Source organism: Ovis aries, chromosome 15 (genome assembly GCF_016772045.2).
Source record: "Ovis aries strain OAR_USU_Benz2616 breed Rambouillet chromosome 15, ARS-UI_Ramb_v3.0, whole genome shotgun sequence".
Classification (NCBI taxonomy): domain Eukaryota; kingdom Metazoa; phylum Chordata; class Mammalia; order Artiodactyla; family Bovidae; genus Ovis; species Ovis aries.
The window spans coordinates 62,116,788-62,139,524 of NC_056068.1; the positions used below are offsets into that span (position 1 = coordinate 62,116,788).

Genomic DNA, 22,737 nt, shown 5'->3' on the forward strand with positions numbered 1-22,737 from the left:
CCTAAGAGAGATTCCCACCATAAATACACATTACAAAAAATGTGCTAACCTACACTTAAATAAGCTTTTTATTTTTTTTTAAATTTGCATAGAGTCGGACACGACTAAAGTGACTTAGCAGCAGCAGCAGCATAACTTTAGATTTCAAACTTTTTTCTCTGTGTCAATCAGGATTAGACTTAGTTGAATATTAGAGAAATCCAATATAATGGTAGATTAAACAAGATGGAGGTTTATTTTTCTCTTATGTAAGACAAGTCTAGATAGCTCATCTAGACTTGTAGACTCTGCCTGCCATGCAGGAGACTCGGGTTTGATCCCTGTCAGGATGATCCCCTGGAGAAGGGAATGGCAACCCACTCCAATATTCTTCCTGGAGACTCCTATGGACAGAGGAGCCTGGAGGGCTACAGTCCATGGTGTTGCAGAGTCAGAGATGACTGACCAACACACACTTTCACTTTCAAGACAAGGCTTTTCCAGCTTTCCTGTCTATTATCACAGCTTCTACCTTTAAGATCACATCTTGGTTTTAGTTTGGTTACTCAAACTCCCACCATCAAGTATGTGTGTTTTTAGGCTGCAAGAAGCAGAAAAGGCCAAGGACAGAAGAGTCAGCTTCCAGACTGAGTCTGCTCCCTTTATAGCATTTTCCCAGAAGCTCCTCCCCAAATTTTTGTTTACATCTTATTGGCTATCCCAGCCGTAAGGCTGATAAATTTAGTTGCAAGAAAGGATGATGCATTGCCACACCTACATTACAGGGAGGATTTGCAACTAAGGAATAAGAGGATGGATAGCAGGCTGACAAGTAGCAGTCTCTGTCACACCATTTTCCCTCACTCTTTTCCATCTCTTTCTAGAATGCTGTAGTCATCTGTTTTTCATACAAAATTAAAATTTAAAGAAAAGACCAGAGATTCATTATATGCTAATTTAGTTAACTTTTATGATATCATTCACTAATATAACACATATTTATTACACTTTCTTTGTATCAGCCACTTCCATAAGTGAAGAAATGGAATAATGAGAACATTTCCACCTTCTCAGTGTTCAGAGAATATTGATTCAGTAAAAGAATGATGATTAATTATTATATATAGTGCTCATTTCAAATAAGTTATCCTTTAAAATATAGCATTACTATTTAGATAATCAACTACAATCAACTATTATAGCATAAAAATATACTTTTATTTATCAGATGAATCATTCCATAGTTTTGAGATACTTGATACAAACTTGAAGACAAATTTTGAGTATCAATATCACACAAAGCATTCTTCTTACAAAATATGTAATTTTGTTCCAATGATAAAATTTCATGTGAATATATTAATATGGTCCTTTCAAATAAGATAATTAAAAATATAGTTAAACCTAGGTTTTCCAGAATTTTTGATTAGAAAAAACAAGGGGATATTCCTAGAGCAAAAGCAGACAAATTAAGAAACAAAGAAAAACTATAAATATTTGGTTGTATTTTTCAGATAAAAAAATCAGCTAGAGAATATTCCTTTTTAGAAGATAGGAGATCTGTTCAATTCACTTTTTGAAAATTTCGAGGTATACTTTCAAGAAACTCTATTAAAGAATGTGACACAATAATAATAGGTTTTTTATTGTGGCAGCATAAATGACAACTCATTTTATTGCCTTTAACACACTAGTTGACCTGTTTTAGTTTTGGGCATAGGATCAAGCTGAAATTGGTCTGCTCAAATTTCAGCTGGCTCCAAATTTCTTCAGTTGGTGCTAAACTTTTTTATCTGAAACTTTGGAATATATGAAACATGCCTTTTATAGAAAAATAGACACTATATCTTGTACCACTTGTCTAAGAGACTTGTCTCCCTTAAAAAGGGGGGAAAAAAGCCCACATAACATTTATTTTGTTTAACAAAATAAAGCTAAATTTTTTGATGCATTTAAAAACCAATTCGATCTGAGATACTATTTTTAAGCATTAGTTCTCCTCATTTAGGCAACAACAATCTACAGTGCTGCTACTTTAGTTTGCATTTCCTAGAGGTTATATAAGTGGAATCATGCAGTATGTCTGGCTTCTTTCACACAACAAATTATTTTGATTCATCTGTATTGTTGCATGTATTGATATTCCATCATTTTTTACTGCAGAGCAGTATTCCATGAATATATAACAACTTGTTTATACACTCACCTGTGTTTTGGGGGTCTTTTTGGCCACGCTATGCTACCTGTGGGATCTCAGTTCCCCCACCAGGGGTTGAACTCAAGCCATGGCAGTTTAAGTGCTGAATCCTAACCACTGGACTGCCAGAAAAGTCCATCCATTCACCTGTTGATGAACTTTGGGTTGTTTCTTATTTAGGACTATTAAAAATAAAGCTGCTGCCTTTTTGGAAAATAGCTCCTCAAAAAAACTAGCATAAAGTTACCCTATAACCTAGCAATTCTACTCCCAGGAAAAAGAAATATAAACACATGTTCCTGCAAAATCTTGTGCATGGATGTTGCAAAAAACATTGTTCATAGTAGCTAAAAAATGGAAGCAACCTAAATGCACTCCCACTGAAGAATGGATAAAATATGGTATATGCGTAACAATGAATATTATTAAGCAATAAAAAGGAATGAAGGATTAATACATGCTACAACCTTGAAACGGAAAACATGCTAAATGAAAAAAGACAGGCCACATATTGCTATGCTTCCACTTATATGGAATGTCCAAAATAGACACATTCCTTGCACCTGCTTCAAGTCCCTTCCTTGCTGTCTTCTGCATGAAAAGGTTTCCGGCAGATTTATTCATTGGTACTTTCCTCGTTTCCTTCAGTTCTCATTAATACTTGATCCATTTTCTTTGCTCACTCTATCTTAAAAGGCATGCACACACAGTCATACACACACCACTCCTTTCTCTGCTTTTCTCTTAGTACTGCCAGTTAACAGTTACGTGACTACTGAATAATAGCTAAGACATCCAAAGTTCACCGTGTTTTAACTGCTTTATTAATTTACTTAGTCCTCACAATTCCACCATAAGTTAAGTACTTGATTTTATTTTTCCAACAGGAAGATGAAACGCTGCGGTTAAGCAATTACCCCAAATCACAAATCCATCAGACGGTACAGCAGGGATTCCACCCCAAAGAACTCGATTCGGCAGCCTGTGCTGTTACACAGGATGCCATCCAGGAGAGCCCTTCTAATATACTTCGTACTGTTGTCTTCTGTGTGCCTCCACTCCCGGTGCGGGAGTTTACCTTGAAAACTTCTGCTATCCCCAGGGCAGAGTGCACTGCCTGCTAGTTAGTCCCTCAATAAAGGTTTAAAAGTGGGTTAAATTATAAGTTGAAAAAAATTTGCCTTAAAACTTCAAAACGCTAGGTAGGTTCCGCGAGCCACAAACGCAGCAGCAACTCTACTACCGAAGTTAGACTGGGCTGGAGGCATCCTGGAAGGAGACCCCTTGCGCGTGCCCTGGCTCCCCTCTGCCCCGCCCCCAGTCAGAATGCGTGCTGGGATTGGTCTCCGTGGTTCCGCCCCTGTCGATGACCCCGCCCCGCAAGACCCGCGGTGGGTGACCCGGAAGCGGTTGTGAGGCGCCGCCGCGCGGCCCAGCTCCCTTTTCCGGTCGGCGTGGTTTGGGAGCGCAACGTCCACGGTGCCCGGGCCTTCACCATGAGTGTCCCGGCGTTCATCGACATCAGCGAGGAAGATCAGGTGTGCTCCCGGGCCGCGGATGCCGCCAGGGTGGAAGCTGGGGGGAGACTCGGATGTGAGGGGCCGAGTCGGGGTTGAGCCCGGGCCAGGCGGGTGGAACGCTGCCCCGCGGAGCCAACCCCAGAGTCGAGAGCCGCGATTGTGTCCTCCGCATCCGGGAGTGGGCAGGCCGAGAGGCAGGGGCGCACGTTCCGGGCCTGGAGTTGCACCAGCCCGCCACCCGGCCCTCCCAGCGCTGGTTCCCAGGCTCCACAGCCTACTTCCTGGTTGGCGTCGGGACTCTCGTAGTCACTTCTGTGTGTCGATACAGTACTTTTGACTCATGAGACGGGGATCTGTTTCCGTCCTCGAAATGCAGCCACATCCAGAGTGGGAGGTGGCGAATCTTCAGAAGGCGTAAGCAGTTCAGGGAAAAATAATTTGGTACTAAAGATCAAGATGGCTTTACTACTATGTGACCGTATGTAGACTGTATTTTATACTCTTACTTGAGCAAGAGTGAGAGATCTGAAAGCATAACATCAGTTCCACCCCCAGACTTTTGAGGCATCCACCTGGTGAATGGTCTTAATATTTTTAAGTTTCTGTTTGCTTTTTGGTATGTATGCGTGGGTAATGCTTCTCATTTTAAACGGAGAAGTCTCAAGTTCAAGTTTAACTAAGCTCGAAGGGAGTGTCTCCTTAATTTTGCAGAACTGAAAACTCTTCTCCAAAGTTTTAAGTGTTGTCATTCTGTAGTTTTCTGCTACTCTACTAACATAGAAATTTTGGTTTCGATAGAAGAGAAAACATTACTAGTCTAAGATAACTTTCAGACCTGAAGAGCAGAGTAAGGGAAAGAAAAATGGGGGGAAAAAGCTAGGGAAGGAGTTGAGCATTATTAGAAAAGATGTGGAAGGAAAAAAAGCCTATGATGAGGAATGGAATCAGGTTATCAACAATAGGCTATTAGATTACTGGGGGAAAAAAAGTTTGTTTTTGTTTTTGTTGTAAATGGAAAAGGGTTGTTGATGCAGGAAGTTTTGCCATTCTGTAAAGTAGCCTCCAATTAAATCAATTTTTTAAAAAAAGTTTTGCCATTGATTATATTAAAGTGTCTTTTCTAGTTAGTTTATGCTGCTGTTCTTGTTTCACCCTATCCATTCCTTTTGGGTAAATAGATGATTGCCTCAGGAATTTAACTTCATCAAGCTCTCGATTAGAGTAACCACCTGTGGCCAGTTAGGGATGCCAGATGAAAATAGCAAAGTGTTGACTGGATAGTCTGCTTTGTGCATGCAAAGCAGAAAGTAAATAAATGCCTTTGGTCGGGGGGAGGGGGGCACTGTACTATGTCTCCTTCATAGAGCAATATACAGTGATAGTTTAGTGCTATCTGAAATGGTGAGATTTGTTTTATGAAATCTTATTTATAATACTAACTCATGTGAAGTTTCTGTGTTACCTGAAAAGATTGTGCCATCAGATCTGCAGGTTTCATATACTTAGGTAGCCAGACATAGCTGTGGGATTAGAAATGTGATGCCTGTATATGTGCTAATGGTGTCCCTACATCTCCATTTCAGTTCTTTATTATCTTAAACACTGTTTACATTCATGAATAGCTGCCATAAATCCGAGTCCTGAAAAGAATAAGTTATTAAATATTATGTGTGTGGTAGAGTAGGAAATGCCTAAATACTTGGATGTGGTACTATAGTTATGTGTTTATAGGTCCAGCAGTGCTTTCTGATCCAGGTATGCATAGATGCAATTTGATAGAAACATTATATTAAGGGCAACATTCAAAGGCATCTTCTTATTTTTGTATCTCTTACAGTGCTTATCTCAGATAGGTCCTCAAACATTTACTTAACAAATGATTACTCCCTTACCAGGGTAATGTCTGTAACTTTTAAAATTATCCGTGTTACATAGACCTGAGAGCAGTAAAACTTAATTTCTTTAAAACAGATCACTTATTACCTTTCCCCACTTGCCCCCCCCAAAAAGCTTGGGCTATGTTAGAAAGGCTTTTGCTGTATACTGAGAATCCAGCAGGATATATAGGTGATGTGAGAGACATTCTGGAGGTGATCAGTGTGGGGGTCATAATGGGTTTATGTAGCTACTTGTTTGAAGTGAAGTGAAGTTGCTCAGTCGTGTCCGACTCTTTGCGATCCCATGGACTATAGCCTACCAGCCTCCTCCGTCCATGGGATTCTCTAGGCAAGAATACTGGAGTGGGTTGCCATTGCCTTCTCCAGGAGATCTTCCCAACCCAGGGATTGAACCCGGGTCTCCCGAATTGTAGGCAGATGCTTTACCGTCTGAGCCCTTTGAGACTGATGGTGGATGGGCTAGCGGGGAGAAACTTTAAAATAATTTAAAGTCATCATTAAACGTGATATTCACATTTTATTTATTAATTTTTTTAAGAAACAGGACAGAATGCTTTTAGAGCTTGCCTTTTGTAATTTATAGTTCATCTAATAGATATAGAGCAATCTTATTTGATTCAACAGGCTGCTGAGCTTCGTGCTTATTTGAAATCTAAAGGAGCTGAAATTTCAGAAGAGAACTCAGAAGGTGGCCTTCATGTAGATTTAGCTCAGATTATTGAAGCCTGTGATGTATGTCTGAAGGAAGATGATAAAGGTTTGTTTTTAAATTTTTTGTATTATTACTAATCATAGACGTACTTTTAAAACATTGTTGTGAATTACATTTGTTTTGTTTTAGACCTTAGAACTTTAAAAGCACCATTGTTTTTAATCTTTGCACACACTTTCGATTTATTCTCATCTGTTAAACCTGTGAAGTAAGCCTGTTTTGAGAAAACATTCACATCTGTTTTTTGAGTGTTATTGCACACAGTAAATACTGCTAATTTCAGAATGAACTAAAAAATACGAATCTCTTCATAAGGTTTACGTTACCAAATGGGATGCAGTTTCAGGTAATTGAAAAGCTAATTATTTGACTAATCCTCTATTTATTGAGATAAAATGGGAAATTTTGAAAATTAGGAGTCCTAAAATCTCTGGTTAAGGTTTGAGATTAAACTTGGCATATAATTAGTATCTTGGCAGTAAAGCTGAAACTGTATACTGTATGGAGGTGTGACTCAGTCTTCTGCTTTACTGGTTAAAAACCAGATCCTGGGTAGTAACTTCTTCCTCATTTAATACAGTGTGGAAGTTGTTTTCTGAATGATAATGGTACAGCAGAGCTGGTTATTTTAAATTCATGTCTTCTCTGTTTTTTAGTTTTTTAAGTTTTATGTTCAGTGGTCTTTGGTATATTAAAATTCTGGAAATACATATTTAACTCGATACATTAAATATTATAGTATCACTGTTATGTCATCCATACTCGTGTAGATGTTGAAAGTGTGATGAATAGCGTGGTATCCCTCCTGTTGATCCTGGAACCAGATAAGCAAGAAGGTCTGATTGAAAGCCTGTGTGAGAAACTGGTCAAATTTCGGGAAGGTGAACGTCCATCTCTGAGACTGCAGTTGTAAGTTAAGAACTGAAGGAGGCTCAGTTTTCCTATGGGGTTTTCATGTTCCTGTCATTTATTGGTAAAAAGCAAGGAGTTTGTCATGTTACTGTCGTTTATTTGTAAAAACAATTCTAGAACTTGACTCTCAGCTGTGGCTTATTGGTGGTGTGTCTTTGGGCTCCATTTCCCTCCTTGCAGTGTGATGTTCATAGCAGTATCTGTGAAGTTTGTTGTCAGAGCGGATGGCCTCAATGCACTCACCATAGTCACTGATCTCAAGCACTGCTTTATCATTTGTTTGTTTACCAGGCTAAGCAACCTTTTCCATGGGATGGATAAGAATACTCCTGTAAGATATACAGTGTATTGCAGCCTCATTAAAGTGGCAGCATCTTGTGGGGCCATCCAGTATATTCCAACTGAGCTGGATCAAGTGAGTTATGATGTGGAATACTTGTTCTGCTTATAAGAAATAAGCAAATATGTTCACCATGTCACTAAATTTTCTCCTTTTATCAATCTCGTTTTAGGTTAGAAAATGGATTTCTGACTGGAACCTCACCACTGAAAAAAAACATACCCTTTTAAGACTACTTTATGAGGCACTTGTGGATTGTAAGAAAAGGTATTCAGAATTAATGTACTGACTTAACAGGCAATATAAGTAGTTGGGACTGTTTTTTAAAGACAAGTAGGATAAGTGCTTTTGGTCTTACTTTGTTCTCTAAGGAGTTGCTATAAATCTCTTTGTGTAAATTTCACCTACTAAATTAAAGATAACTGCCAAGTTTGAAATAGTTTTTCCCATCTTTAAACTTTCTAAAAAGCAAAACTTGCTTTCCTAAAACTGGTACAGCTGTTAATCCCAAAGCTGTGTAACATTAGACTGAGTTATTTAATTAGACTAAGCTTTGATGTCTTAGTACAGGTAGTGCTATCACTTTTGTTTAATGGTGGTGAGGGTCTATCAGTCAGTTTCCCTTAGTCAGTGTCTCTTATATAAACAGTGTCCCTGAGATGAAACTTTGCAATGAAAGTGAAAGAAAAGTGTTAGGCATTCAGTCATGTCCGACTCTTGGCGACTCCGTTGACTGTAGCCTGCCAGGCTCCTCTGTCCATGGGATTTTCCAGGCAAGACTACTGGAGTGGGTTGCCAGTTCCTTCTCCAGAGAATCTTCCCAACCCAGGGATCGAGCCCAGGTCTCCCACATTGCAGGCAGACGCTTCACCATCTGAGCTACCAAGGAAGCCCAGCTTTGCAATAGACTAGACTAAATCTTATTGTGCTTTTGCAAGGTCTTGAGTTTCTAGGGCTTGTATTTAGCCCAGCAAACTGCATGCCCCAAAGATTTATTCCTCAGCCAGTTATGGATGCAACCAAATGATAGATTTGGTCCAGTTTTTAGGATCAGTATTGAAGGATAATCCTGCCATTTTGACCTAGCTTTTCAATTTCTCTTTTCACATAGTGGTTAAAAACTTAGAAAAAGTAATCAGTCTTTTATTGGACAATTTTTAGTGGCTTTCAGTGCTAGGGTGTTTCATATATTAGAGAAGATCAATAATAGTGTTTATGTTATGTTAATGTAAGTTTTTACAGACCATTTACATTTAATAATACAAGAGAAAATTATATTTTTGTTGTGAAAGTTGCAGTGTTTTATTATAAAAGAAGTAAGCAGGGAATTTTGCATTAATACCCTATTTCATTCTGTATCAGTGGCTACTGTCTGTTACCTGCTTGCACACTTGTGGCAGCATTCCAGCCAGTTGTCAGTAAGTGTTAAATAGTTTTATGTCAGACCATTTCAAAAGGGAGGGCATGAAAGCTACTGGAGAAGGAATCCGTATTTTAATATACACTATAACAACTAGTCCATTCTAAAGGAGATCAGCCCTGGGTGTTCTTTGGAAGGACTGATGCTGAAGCTGAAACTCCAGTACTTTGGCCACTTTATGCGAAGAGTTGACTCATTGGAAAAGACTGATGCTGGGAGGGATTGGGGGCAAGAGGAGGAGGGGATGACAGAGGATGAGATGGCTGGATAGCATCACCGACTCGATGGACATGAGTTTGAATGGTGATGGACAGGAAGGCCTGGCGTGCTGCGATTCATGGGGTCGCAAAGAGTCGGACACGACTGAGCGACTGAACTGAACTGATAAATGTGTAGGTAGTGGAATAAAACTACTGGGATTTGAACCTTGGCCTTCCTACTACTAGCTATGTGTTAGTTGCTCAGTCATGTCCAGCTGTGTAGTCCCATGGATTGTAGCCTGCCCGGATCCTGTCCATGGAATTCTGTAGGCAAGAATACTAGAGTAAGTTGTCATTCCCTTCTCTAGGGGATCTTCCCAACCCAGGGATCAAAGCCAGCTCTCCTGCATTACAGGCAGATTCTTTACCATCTTAACCTTCAGGCTAGCTCTATGACCCTAAATAAATCTCTGTACCTCAATTTCCAACTTCAAGGTGGAAATAATAGTAGTATGTACCTAATAGCATTATTGGAAAGATTAAATAAGATATACACGAAGTTCTTAAAACAGTGGTTTTATTATTAAGAAAGCACTCAGTAAATATTAGATATTTTATTCCTGTCATTATCCTTTTCACTTTTTTCAAGCTCATCTTAAAAAATTAGTCTTTTTTTTTTTTTTTTCTGGTATAGTCATTTAAAATGATGTGTGTCATTGATGACTACTCATTGGGTGGTGTCTCTGATTGCTATTTAGTAGATCCTCAGTCTTTTATGCATAAAAAGGAAGTAACTAAGATCACCTAATAAAGAATCCCAAAGCTAGTTCTCAGAGAAATTGAGATAGGACATCAGTACCCATCTGTCCTCTCCTAGACACACCCTAATGTTAACGTATTAAGAAATACCTGCAGCATTTGTCACAGGCCAGCATTCTTTCCCTGTTGAAACGCTTCCTTCAGTTGACTTCTGGGGCTTCTGTCTAGAGTCTTTGCTTCATTCACAACTCATTTGTGGCTCCCTCCCTCCCTCAGTTGTTGCCTCATTGGAAAGGCCTTCTTTGGCTTCTTTCTGTGAAAATAACAACATTCCTCTACCCTTGCGTTGCTTCCCCCCTACCTTCCCTCTTTTATTATTGCTTCCATTGCACTTACTATTAACTGACCTACTATGTTTTAATGTTTATTATCTGTCAGTCCCCACCAGAATGTAAGTTTCACAAGGGCCTTAACTTGCTGTTCATTGCTAGGACAGTGTCTGACAAGAGTAGGCACTCAGTATATATGTGCCATGTGAATGACTATTTCTGAAAAACGGACATGTTGCAAAAGCCATAGATGTAAGCAGCAGTGACATAAGGCAGTATGAAACGGTGGTTTATGGAATACAGCGTGTATGCCCTTCCCAGGCTTTAAACCCAGCTTCTCTTCTGAACTTTAGGTCTTTATGTTCAGCTGCTTTCCACCTGTTTCTCTCTAGTTGCGGCCTTGCCATGGTGAATCAGACAGTAAAGAATCCGTCTGCAATGCGGGAGACCTAGGTTCAGTCCCTGGATTGGGAAGATTCTCTTGAGGGAGGGCATGGCAACACACTCCAGTTTTCTTGCCTGGAAAATCTCCATGGACAGAGGAGCCTGGCGGGCCACAGTCCGTGGGGTCACAAACAGTCAAACATGATTGCGTAGCACACATGGTTGCCTCAAACTCAGTATGTCCAAAATGAATTTCCGTTTTCTCCCTCTGAATTAGTCTGTTTTCCTAGCTAGACATCTCAAAGTCATCTTCTCTTTATTCTATTTACAGTGATTTTGTGAAACAAAAATTTCAGCATGTCATTCTTCAGGTTTACATTTTCTTTAGGGCACAGTACAAAATTCTTAGGGTGATATAGAAGTCCTTTCTGACGTGGGCTTCCATTTATTGCTGTAGTGTGACTTGGCGAATGTGACAGTAATCTCGCCATTTTTATATGGTGCAGTGAAAAGCTGCAAAAAACTTTGCTTTCTCCATATAGACATTCCCTCCGTCCATTTCTCTCCTCCTCTCTTTTATGCACACCCACCCACATACTCTTCCTCTTGGTTATCATACTCTAGACAGTGAACTGTGTCAGATACAAAAGCCCCATGCTCTTTCCCAGTCTGGACCAGAGAGGCTGGTACTTGTTCTTGTATGGTCTACAAGCTAAGAATGGTTTTTACATTTTTAACTGATTGATTGGGGTCGGGGTGGGGCGTCAAAAAAAGGCTATTTCTTGAAATGTGGCCATTATATGAAATGCAAATTTCCGTATCCATAAAATTTTATTGGAACACGCCCACATTTACATTTTTATGTATTATCTATGTCTGCTTTCGCCAAGATTTGAATAGTTGAGGTAGAGACTGTGACCTCTAAAGCCTAAAACATTTATTGCCTCGTGCTTCGTGGAAAGGTGCCCTCTGTTTGGTCTAGACCCACACTCAACTCCTTCACTCTGCCTGAACTGCTCCTCCTGTACTTACAGTGCCCTCCACTTATCATAGCACTTCACACCCTCAGCTAAGAGGCTTACGAGGATGTGGGCTCAGTGAGAGCTCCCCAGGTGGTTCGGTGGTAAAGAGTCCACCTACCAGTGCAGGAGACACAAGAGACGTGGGTTTGATCCCTGAGTTGGGACGATCCCTTAGAGAAGGAAATGGCAGCCCACTCCAGAATCTTTGCCTGGGAAATCCCATGGACAGAGGAGCCTGGCGGGCTACAGTCCATGGGGTTGCAGAAGAGTTGGACACGCCTTGGTGACTATATCACAAAGCAGTAAAGGCTCAGGGAAGGTTAGGACCTTGTCTGTCCACCATTGGATTCCCAAGGTGTTGGGCAGCGATGGGCCCTGAGTCGGTGAATGCTCCCCATGCTTAGGGAACTAGGAGAGGATAGTTATTTAAACTCTATAGATTTCTGTCATGCTGCTGCTTTAAGATTTGGTTTTTGCCTAGTACACAGAAAATGGTCATTTTGTTGTTGTTTTTGCTTCTTGGGAGTTACCTCGCCCTCTTAGTAAGAAATGCGTACACTTATTGGTGTCTCCTTCATGATTTTATTCATATTGGTGGTTGATGAGTGCAAATTGTGTGACACCTTCTGAGGCCTTATTATATGTCAGATACTGTGTTCTTTAAATGGACTATTTGATCTTTGTGAATTCAGGTTTTCTTTAATAAGATGTATTCAACTGAAGTATACTATGGCTGTTAAAACTGGAAAGTGTGCCCATGCTTGCAGTGTATCACAGGATAGTAATTTGTTTAAATTGGAGGGTAATTGTTTTACAGTGTTGTCTCTGCTGTGCAACATGAATTCAGCCATAAGTGTGTGTGTATATATATATATGTATATATATATATATCCCCTCCCTTGTGAGCCTTCCTCCCACTCCCCCCCGCCCCCACAAGGTAATATATTTGAACCTTAGTTTTGTGGGAAGTTTTAGAATGTCATTTAACTTTTAAAAAATAAATAGTATAGCTCTTACTGATTTTATCCAGGTTGAATCCAGACGTAGGGAGAAGAGAAAGGTTTTTAGCAAATGAAAAGGGTGTTTCTCCTACTTAGCAAACTGAAGCTTTCTATAACTGGCTGAAGATTTCATCAGTTTAAAAAAAGAAATAAAGGGTGAAGATAAACATTGTCTAAGTTCAGATTGAGTTGATGCTTTTAATTGTGCTTTTCACTGCAGTCAAAATTGATCATATAATTCTGGGGGTGATTTAATTGGAAGGGTGTCATTAGTGGAGTTATTTAAATATCTGGTGTTGGCGCAGGTTCAGCTGTACTATTCTCAGACAAAACAACTTTTTTCTTCTCTAGGGCTTTTTATAGCTTGTCTTCTCTGCCTGGAAAGTCATCCAGCCCCAGCCTTCCACCTCCAACCAATACTCTTCATAGCCAATTATTTTACATCCTTCAGATCTCCGCTTATGTATCATTTCCTCAGAGAGAGACTTTCCCTGCTCATTCTGTATGAAATAGCCTCCTCTTTGCTCTCTCAACTCTTATTACTGCATAACATCACCATTTTCCTTTATGGCACGTTAATTGTTATTTTTCCTTAGTTGTTTCTCTTTCCTACTATAAGGAAAGTTCCATGACTTTCCATAGAGAAGAACTGTGTCTCTGAGTCACCAATGTATATGTATCATCAGCCCAGTATTGGCACTTAGTAAATATTTTTGAATGAATGAGTGGCAGTAATGATACTCTGAAGTTCCTAAAGTTATATTTCTTTTTAGTGATGCCGCATCAAAAGTTATGGTGGAATTGTTAGGCAGTTACACGGAGGACAATGCTTCCCAGGCTCGAGTTGATGCCCACAGGTAATGTTTAACATGGTGTTCCAGTGATGGCTGTCGTCGTTGGGGCAGAGGGAAGCTATAGTATTTGGTCATATAGTGGAGGTCATGCTTGCATCCACCTGTGATCCAAAGCCATTTGATAGCATGTGCTCCATGATGATTCTAATGTAGCTACCAAAATTCAAGATTTGGTATTGAAAGAACCATAGAATGCATGTGAAATAGCCATACAGTGTTTGCTATTTGGGGTATTCCTGCAATTGGGGTTCCCAACCTGAATAATAGAACTTGATCTTGGTTTGGTTTTACCTTAATATTACAGAATGTTGATGGGGAAAGGTTGGATTTGTATAAAAATTAACTTATTGCTAATGAGAACTGCTTCAAGCAGTTTTAGGTCTATTTAGTAGCGATAAGAGTAGGATCAGTTTTTTAACTCTATGGAATGGAAATTGGTAATTTCTTCATAGGGTTATTGCTTCCCAAGAACTTGTATATAATGGATGTTGGTAGAAAGGGTAGTTAGTGGAAAAGATAGTCGTTGACTCAGGTTAGAATGCCTGCATTCAAATACTTGACCACTTAATTAGCCCTTAAAACCAGGCAAGTTCTTTTCTGAGCTTGTTTCATCTTTAGTAAAGTGGGCTTGATAATACTCTTAAGTGTCTCGAGGTGCTGTGAGGATGAAATGAGATAATACATGTTAAAACAGGCATCACTGATCAATTTATTGGCCTGTTTTAACCCCAGTTTTGTAAATTTTTTATGCCATGTATATTGAACTCTTAGATATTTCACTTAATTGAATATATTTTGCAATCTGCAAAGGTAGTGAAATGTACCTGAATTTCAAGACTCTGAGCTTTGATTTATTTTGTTTTCCAATTAAGGTGTATTGTGCGAGCATTGAAAGATCCAAATGCATTCCTTTTTGACCATCTTCTTACTTTAAAACCAGTCAAGTTTTTGGAAGGCGAGCTTATTCATGATGTAAGTAATTTATCCTTAATGTGAAAAGTGTTTTCTCCTAAATCTAACACACTGAACCCAGAACTCTTTGCATTAATGGACACAACTCAGAGAAATCTAGAAAGAGAACTATTTATTCATTTTTTATCAGGAACAGACTAAAATTTAGGACTAACATTTAGCTTTTCTCCACTGTTGAACACGCCTGTTCTTCCTTTCTTTCCTTCATTTTCTCCATTATGAACCTAGAGAATACAAATTTCTTCATATTATATAGTGTCAGCTAGCCCCCAATTAGGAAAATAAGTCTGATACTTAAAAACACATGAATGTACTTTTCTAGTTATAAATACATTACAGATTATTTTCTATTAGTACTATGTCATTACTGCCATCTTTTGGGGTAAATCGTTTAAAGCTCATTGTATTTACTGATTCTTTCATCTTAAGTGAATTTGACGAAAGCAGATTTACATAGTAATTTGATCAAACAGATTGAATATAGAGTCTCCTTGCTGGGAGTCAGTGTCTTAAATAGCTAGTATAAATCTTGATTCTATATTGAATACTGTCTTTTTTTTTTTTTTTGTATAGCTTTTAACCATTTTTGTGAGTGCTAAATTGGCATCATATGTCAAGTTTTATCAGAATAATAAAGACTTCATTGATTCACTTGGTAAGTTTTGGGGATTATTCTTTGGAGGGATAGGGAGAGATAGGAATGTATGATCCAGAAAAATAGGATCATGGCCTTATGTGTAGATTACCCTAACCAGCGGTGTATCTTATTCCTTAGATGCATGGTGATTTAAATTTTTGGTACTTCTTTTAAAAAGCCACAGTCACATAATTGTAGCAGTAGCTTTTTTCCTTCTAATACAGTCTTTTACACTTGGTTCTCCATCACTGCCCCAATGAACAAAGTATACTGTATTCCTGAGCAGATCTAAGTGAAGCTATAGATGAAGTTAGAAGTGGAGTTATGGTGATTTTGTGTGACAGTTTGTTGAAGACAGCATAGGAAGTTTAAGCTTTGTGATTTTTATCTTGACATTTTCTTTCTAGACCAACAGAGTTCAGTAAATGTTGCTGAACTCTTACTCATCCTCATTGAGCAGATTGCATATATGTTCAGTGTTTTCTTTCTGGAGCATGTTTTTAACATGGCTAAAATTAAAAAGAAACCTTAGGAAATCTGTAGTTGAACAGGTTTAATTGTTCTAAAACTCCGTTTTTTAGAGAGTGAAGACAAATGAAGCTAAGGTGCTTAGTTTTTTTACTGGACGATGATCAGAACACAAAGGCCAGTTGTAATTTTCCATATTAAAATTGAATTTAGTCTTCCTGGTTGGTTGAAGTGTAGATAAAGAATACATTTATAATCTACTTTGATTATACTATTAGTCCTCAATTTGGTAATCATTAATTCCTGTCACCTATAACTTTTGTGCAGCCATTGGAGTTAGGGAAGATTGAATTATTCTGAACATAATAAGGCGTTTGAAATACACCAAGATAAAGTAGATGCAAGTGTGTTTGTGTTCAGTGCTTTGCCAGGTGCACTAGACCCAGAAAACCACATTCTGTCCCAGTTAATTTGTTTTGTGGCATGAAGCTATGTGATGGAATGTTAATGTCAGCAACCTCTTTATTTACGCACCAAAGAAAAAGGAGTAGTAATTAACACTTTGACACTCCCCCATTGATGTGTAATTGACTGTTTCAAAGGAGCACTGGTTCATAAGCTATTGCATGCATTAAAATTACGTTTTCTATATTGCAGCATTTTAAGACAGGGGTCAGTGACAATGCAGAAATTGCTCAATGATGCACATTTTTTTATTACTGCATTAAGGTTTTGACATATTAGTAATGAATAAATGTTTCCATAAAATTAGATTTTTTTATAACTTTAAAATTGAAATATGACACACAACACTGTGACTTCCTCGTTGAAGGTAATCTACTTTCATGAAACAAAGCACAGCTTTCTACAAGTCTTTAACTCATACTTTACTGGCTTAATAATTTGATTTTGAGAATAAGAATCCTAAAGGCTTTAAATTTGATTCTTTGTTTTAAACATCAATTTGAAGTGTTTTTAAATGCAGAGTTCCATGAGTTAGACCACGGTTTTACATAATTCACTTGAGAAATAATCTTCCCTCTGATAAGTTTTTGGATTTATGGTAATCTTGTAACTGCACAAGGAGTAGCAGTAAAATAAATTTAACTTCACGAGTATTTTAAATTATATCTTAGAAATTTTAGGAATTTCTATCATTTTATCATAGTAAAAGAGGCCAATATGTATGTCCATAGAACTGGTAATGTTAAGGAATTTTCTTGTATTGACAGATATTGTATACAAATAAACTTTGTATTAGTTCTCTGTGATAGGAAAAACATAACAATTTCTGTGTAAACCACAAATCATCCCTGTTTGGCCTTTTGTTTGTCACAATCTATGCAGATTAGCAATCATTTATTAGTAATTTGTTTATCCAAAACATCTTATTAAATGTTTATTTTTGGGTTTTAAATGTATTAAGATGTTATTACAGCTGAAAGTCTGGTTATAAATGTGTAGATTCCACAGGTAGCATCAGTTATTCTCAAAACACTTCGTTTTATTAACACTGACAACTTGGGCCAACAGTAGCACTATCTTGTGTCAACTGAATTGCCCTGACATGTCCACATGTAATCTAGTGTTGTCCAGTTGCTACCTTCTTGCTTCGGAAAGTTAATCAGCATCTAATTTGCATTTGTTAATTAGGGTTAATGTGCACTAATTGATTTTTTGATGCTTGTAGATTTCCATTAAACCTGCTTAGCAATACTTACTTGGGTACCTCATTCATTTGAGTTATGATGATCATGTTTTTGTTGAATCAGTGCCAAATAGAAAGTCTGCATCATAATTACAGCTAATTAACAATTATGTCCTATATTAATGGGCTTCCCTAGTCTTGTGCTAAATTTAATAATAAATTTCAAATTTATTTATGGAGTACTTGGAACTTTTTCACCAGTACAAACTTGAGGCTCTTAATTACTAGAGAGTACCATTCACTGAGTTTACATAATTTGAAAGTTCAGAGAAAAGGAATGTATAAGTATTTCTAAATTAACTTTAGAAATGTTTTAAGAAATTAACATGAAATAGAGTAATCTGTTATAATTCAGCTTCTATTTAGGAATAGATAATTTGGGTATTCTGGATTTGTATATATTTGTATTTCTAGTTATTTTGTATATGAACTTATTTTTTAGACCTAGTACTGCCACTTTGTAACCAATAAGTAAGTCATTTAATCTCTTTACTCCTCAATTTTAATTTTTTTACAGAGAAAGGATGGGGACTAGGTAGTTTGCTCTTAGGTCTGACAATTGTTTACGATCCGAATAATTATAATAATATTTCATTAGAAATTATAAGGCAAAATTTGAATTATTTGTAGTTTTCTACTTTTGCCTTAAAAAGAACAGGTATCACTATTACTTTATCTAGTACTAATCATTTTCAACCTGTAAATGTTAAATATACTTTTGCAGTTTGACTTTTAAGTATTAAATCCAAAGTGGCCTAAAGGGAAATTTAATGTTTTTATAACTGAATGTATGTTAACATATTTTAAAATTCCATGCTTACCAGTATCACAGAAAACAGTAAGTATCAATGGATACAGAATCCTGTGTATAAATGAAGAGCTTATTAGTAAAAATAAGTTTTAAGTAATTTAGTTAAATTAGAATGTTCTTTATGAAATGTATTTTGTATACTTTATCTCCTAAAATATATAAAATAAATATTAAAAATAGAAAATGTACAAAATGTTTAGGGCCTAAAAATATCATTTTATAGCCTGATCTTAACATTGAATGTGTCACCTGTGGCACTGAAGCAGTAAGGAAACATAGTAATAGAAAAATAATTTTAAATGCTCCATAATATGATTATAGGGTCAGTTTATGGTTTGCAAATACAAGAAGCTTTGTGAAAATTAACACTGTGACAGTTTTACACAAGAGTTATCATGCAGGGCTGTAATTAGTATGGATGCTTATCTGGCTTCACTACTATTGTTTCTCAGGCCTACTACATGAACAGAATATGGCAAAAATGAGACTGCTTACTTTTATGGGAATGGCAGTGGAAAATAAAGAAATTTCTTTTGACACAATGCAACAAGAACTTCAGATTGGAGCTGATGATGTTGAAGCATTTGTTATTGATGGTAAGGCAATTGGAACATTTTCTTTTCTAGAATTTCTTTCTACCCTATGAAACATAAGATTTTTAATCTTGAAACTGAGTTTAGTAGTTGAGCAGATTATATTTGTAGTACTGTGAAAACTGAGTGGGATTATTCAGTAAGTTTCTATGTGGTTTTTTTTGGATAAGGAAATGGCAACCCACTGTAGTATTCTTGCCTGGAGAATTCCGTGGACAGAGAAACCTGTCAGGCTACCATCCATAGGGTCACAAAGGGTTGGACACAACTGAATGAGCACATGTGGTTTTTGGTGTGTATCTATTTCTTGAAGTCATGTAGAACAAAAGGCCTTTAGGGCAGAATATTGTAGTGGTTAAGAGCCTAGATTTTAGTATTAAACCTGTGTTTGAGACTGGGTCTTCGGCTGTGAAACTTGAATGTAGGAGTTAATTTGTGGTTGTGAAGATTAAATAAATTAATGCATGTAATTAATGCATGTGCCAGCTTGGTGCCTGGCACATAGTAAATGATCTGAAAATACTAACCATTATCACATTTTTGTGATTGGCCTAGGAATAGGACCTTCTTCAATAATTATATTGTGTGCTGTGCTTAGTCACATCTGACTCTTTGCAACCCCGTAGACTGAAGCCCAGCAAGCTCCTCTGTCCCATGAAATTTTCCAGGCAAGAAACTGGATTAGGTTGCCATTTCCTTCTCCAGAGGATATTCCCAACCCAGGGATCAAACCCATGTCTCTTGGGTCTCCTGTGTTGGCTGGGAAGCCTTAATAATTGCCTTATAAAGTGCAATGGAATTAGGATATTTTAAGATTAATAAAATGCACAGAACTACTGACATTGTTTCATTGGAATGCTCTTAAGTCTCAAACACTCCTATAATACCTTATTAAGAAACTGTTTCCCACCTCCTGTTTTGTGATTTCAGGAAGAACACTAGAATTCTTACTGAAAATTTTTATGTGGTATTTAATACAGATTGGTGCAGCAAACCAGAGGACAAATATATGTGGCCTTCCTTTTGGTTGTATCATACTGCTGTGCTTCAAAGAGCCAGTTTGTAAAATAGTGTTGGGAAACTGTAAAGTTTTATTATGGCTTACTTGGTCACAGTTTTGTGCTTTCAGCTGTTTTCCTTGGGAATTTTTCCATATAATAAGTCATGTAAAATATCTTTTTTCCAGCGGTAAGAACTAAAATGGTCTACTGCAAAATTGATCAAACCCAGAGAAAAGTTGTTGTCAGGTAAGACACTAATACTTTGCAGCATTTTGTAGAACAATTTATTCTATTTCACTTAAATGTTTATAGAGAACCAAGGTGGTGTTCTTATCAGTTGACTGTAGTTAAATAGTTCCTATTTATCATAATTTTATTAAAGTTCAGACTGAATGTGATTAGCTTATTTAATGAAAGAGTCCTATTTTCCAGCACATTTCATTTAATGGCTCAGCACTGGCTAGAATACTAATGACTTCTGTGTCTGGTTTATGTAGTTCAGGAAAATAGATGGTTTAGGATTAGTGTGAATAGTGAAAGTCGCTCAGTTGTGTCCAACTCTTTGCGACCCCATGAACTATACAGTCCATGGAACTCTCCAGGCCAGAATACTGGAGTGGGTAGTCTTTCCCTTCTCCAGGGGATCTTCCCAACCCAGGAATTGAACCCAGGTCTCTGATATTGCAGGCAGATTCTTTACCAGCTGAGCCACAAGGGAAGCCCAGTTTAGGATTAGTATGGCAAATAAAGGGTTTTTTGTTTTGTTTTAAAAAAGCTTCTAGTCGTTTTTACAACTCTATATTGTCTCCTATATATATTTAGCCTTGCTGTTTTAACTAGATACAAGTGTATTATATTATAAAAGAATACCAAAGGACAAAAGGTTGACTAATAACTTTGTTTTTAATTTTTCCAGTCATAGCACACATCGGACATTTGGAAAACAGCAATGGCAACAACTCTATGACACACTGAATGCCTGGAAACAAAATTTGAACAAAGTGAAAAACAGCCTTTTGAGTCTTTCTGACACCTGAATTTTTATGCTGTATAATTTTGTTCTTTTTGGAAAATCAAAATCATAGTAAAACATAGGCTAAAATCTGACTACAGTCTGGACATTTATTGTCTCATATTTAAAAGAAATCACCATCTTCAGAGCATACAAAGTAATAAATGACAAAGGGTCACTGTCTATTTTGTATAATACATGTGTTGTGTTCCGTAAGGAAGGGTTTTGAGATGCACCAAGAGCTTTGATGAAAGAGTATATGGAGGAAAGACAAATTTAACTAAAAGGAATTAAATGTTACCATTCATTCAGTGCTAATATCATCCTTGCAATCTTAGCTATCTTAAATGAAGCATTTATTGAGTGAAAACACAACATTAATATAATTTCATCAAAGAAAAAAGTTGGTAAAGTGAGTAGAACTACAAAGCTTTAGCTATAAATTATATTCCTATTGAAACCACATTGATATTTCAATTAAATAATTCACTCTGAAAGCATTTATCAACATTATTTTAATCTGTTTTTTCTGCCATCTCTTCTGCTTTTCTTTTTTTAGGTTGGTTGTCATTTTCTAAGCTTAGAAGCTTTTCAGTTTCATTTATTTCATTTGTTAGCAAGTGCTGCCAGTCATCTTCACCAGAAGACACATCTAAATCAGTATTTTTAATCTTGATTGCCTGAAAATGGCTTTGTAGCGGAGTTGATTTCAGAGGCTTTGTTTTCACCTAGGAAATACCAAACTTGTTTTACCACTGAAATTATTACTCATTTTCTAACCAGTCATCGATAAGCATTTAAAGAAAATCCTTCAGCCTTTGCAGTTAGGGGTATGTGATAAAAACCCACTGTTGTCTTGGCACCGAAAACTATAAAATGTGAGTTTGTAAGCTTATGTAGTAGCTCCTCAAGATCTTCAAGTAGCTCTTCAAGATATACTCCAGAGATACCACAAATGTTTTCTTAAAGGTCTTAAGCTTTCTTTGAAAGAAAACATATTTAAAACAATGCAGATAAAAATCTCTTTTGTCTGCTACTCCCCTTCCCTTCCCAAACAAGTCTATGTTTTGTATCTTCTATCAAGGCTGGGGAAAATTTAAAATGCTAACGGAAGTAAACTGCCATATAGAAACTGCCTTTTACTTCAGGTTTCCTCTTAGGCTTCAGAGCACCATTGTTGGAGAAACAGGAAAGCGCAATGAGGTGTTAAATTGGCATGTTTCCAAGGCACCACATTGGGTCATATTTCTAACACTGTGTTAAGTATTTTTAAGGTTTTTTCTAAATATAAAATAATTAACTACAAGTTTAGAAAAGAGAAAAGTGTAAAGAAACTAAAAATCACTAGTAATCCGCTATCCAGAGAGACCTGTCAACGTTTTGGTACTGTTTGCTATTAGTCTATTTTTGACATCTATATTTTAGTGCTGACTGTTCTATAGAATTTTATATCAGTTTTTCCTTCTGAATTGTTTCCTGTACAATACAAACTGCTCATAAGCAAATGTCAGTGGCTGCAAAATACTTCTTATGGATGTGTGATAATTCAACTAGGACCTATTGTTGACATGTTTCCAGTTTATCCCTATCAAAAATAAATTTGAGGGCTTCCCTGGTGGTGCAATGGTTAAGGCTTTGCATTTACACTGCAGGGAGCACAGGTTCAGTTCTTGGTCAGGGAATTCCCCACATGCTGCAGGGTGTGGCAAAATTGAGTTAATTCTTGAAAAAAATCTTTTATGGTCTTAGATTCTCAGATAAAATCTTCTTGAATGGGAATATATTTTTGAAGTACAGAACAGAATAAGAATTTGATTAAAATTACCCAGTACTGCAACCACCATTAAACATTTTAATATAAATACCCTAGACTCTTCTCTCTATATACAGTTCTTAAAAATCGGGGTCATTTATATGGTTGTCTATGCTGGGTTAAAAACATTTTTAACACTTCCCTCTAGAAAGACCATGGCTCCATCATATTCCATGTTCCATAATATTGTTGGAC

General features: G+C 37.2%; 2 protein-coding genes across 7 annotated transcripts in view; one reads left to right on the forward strand and one right to left on the reverse strand.

Annotated features, from left to right (window-relative positions):
• Nucleotides 1-3,614: 3,614 nt before the first annotated feature.
• EIF3M (eukaryotic translation initiation factor 3 subunit M) lies at nt 3,615-20,824 on the forward strand. Its single transcript, XM_004016379.4, has 11 exons — nt 3,615-3,714; nt 6,219-6,351; nt 7,077-7,215; nt 7,510-7,633; nt 7,731-7,825; nt 13,447-13,530; nt 14,400-14,499; nt 15,073-15,154; nt 18,576-18,719; nt 19,903-19,963; nt 20,634-20,824. Exons 1-11 carry the CDS (start codon nt 3,673-3,675, stop codon nt 20,752-20,754), a joined length of 1,125 nt encoding a protein of 374 aa, XP_004016428.1. The 5' UTR covers nt 3,615-3,672; the 3' UTR covers nt 20,755-20,824.
• The window catches only part of CCDC73 (coiled-coil domain containing 73), a 151,851-nt gene continuing 149,715 nt past the window's right edge, over nt 20,602-22,737 (reverse strand). For all 6 annotated transcript variants that reach the window (XM_027979601.2, XM_060399506.1, XM_027979599.2 and 3 more), the window contains one exon: nt 20,602-21,457. In XM_027979601.2, coding sequence (XP_027835402.2) covers nt 21,245-21,457 — 213 coding nt within the window. In that variant the 3' untranslated portion in view covers nt 20,602-21,244. The remainder of the gene's footprint in view (nt 21,458-22,737) is intronic.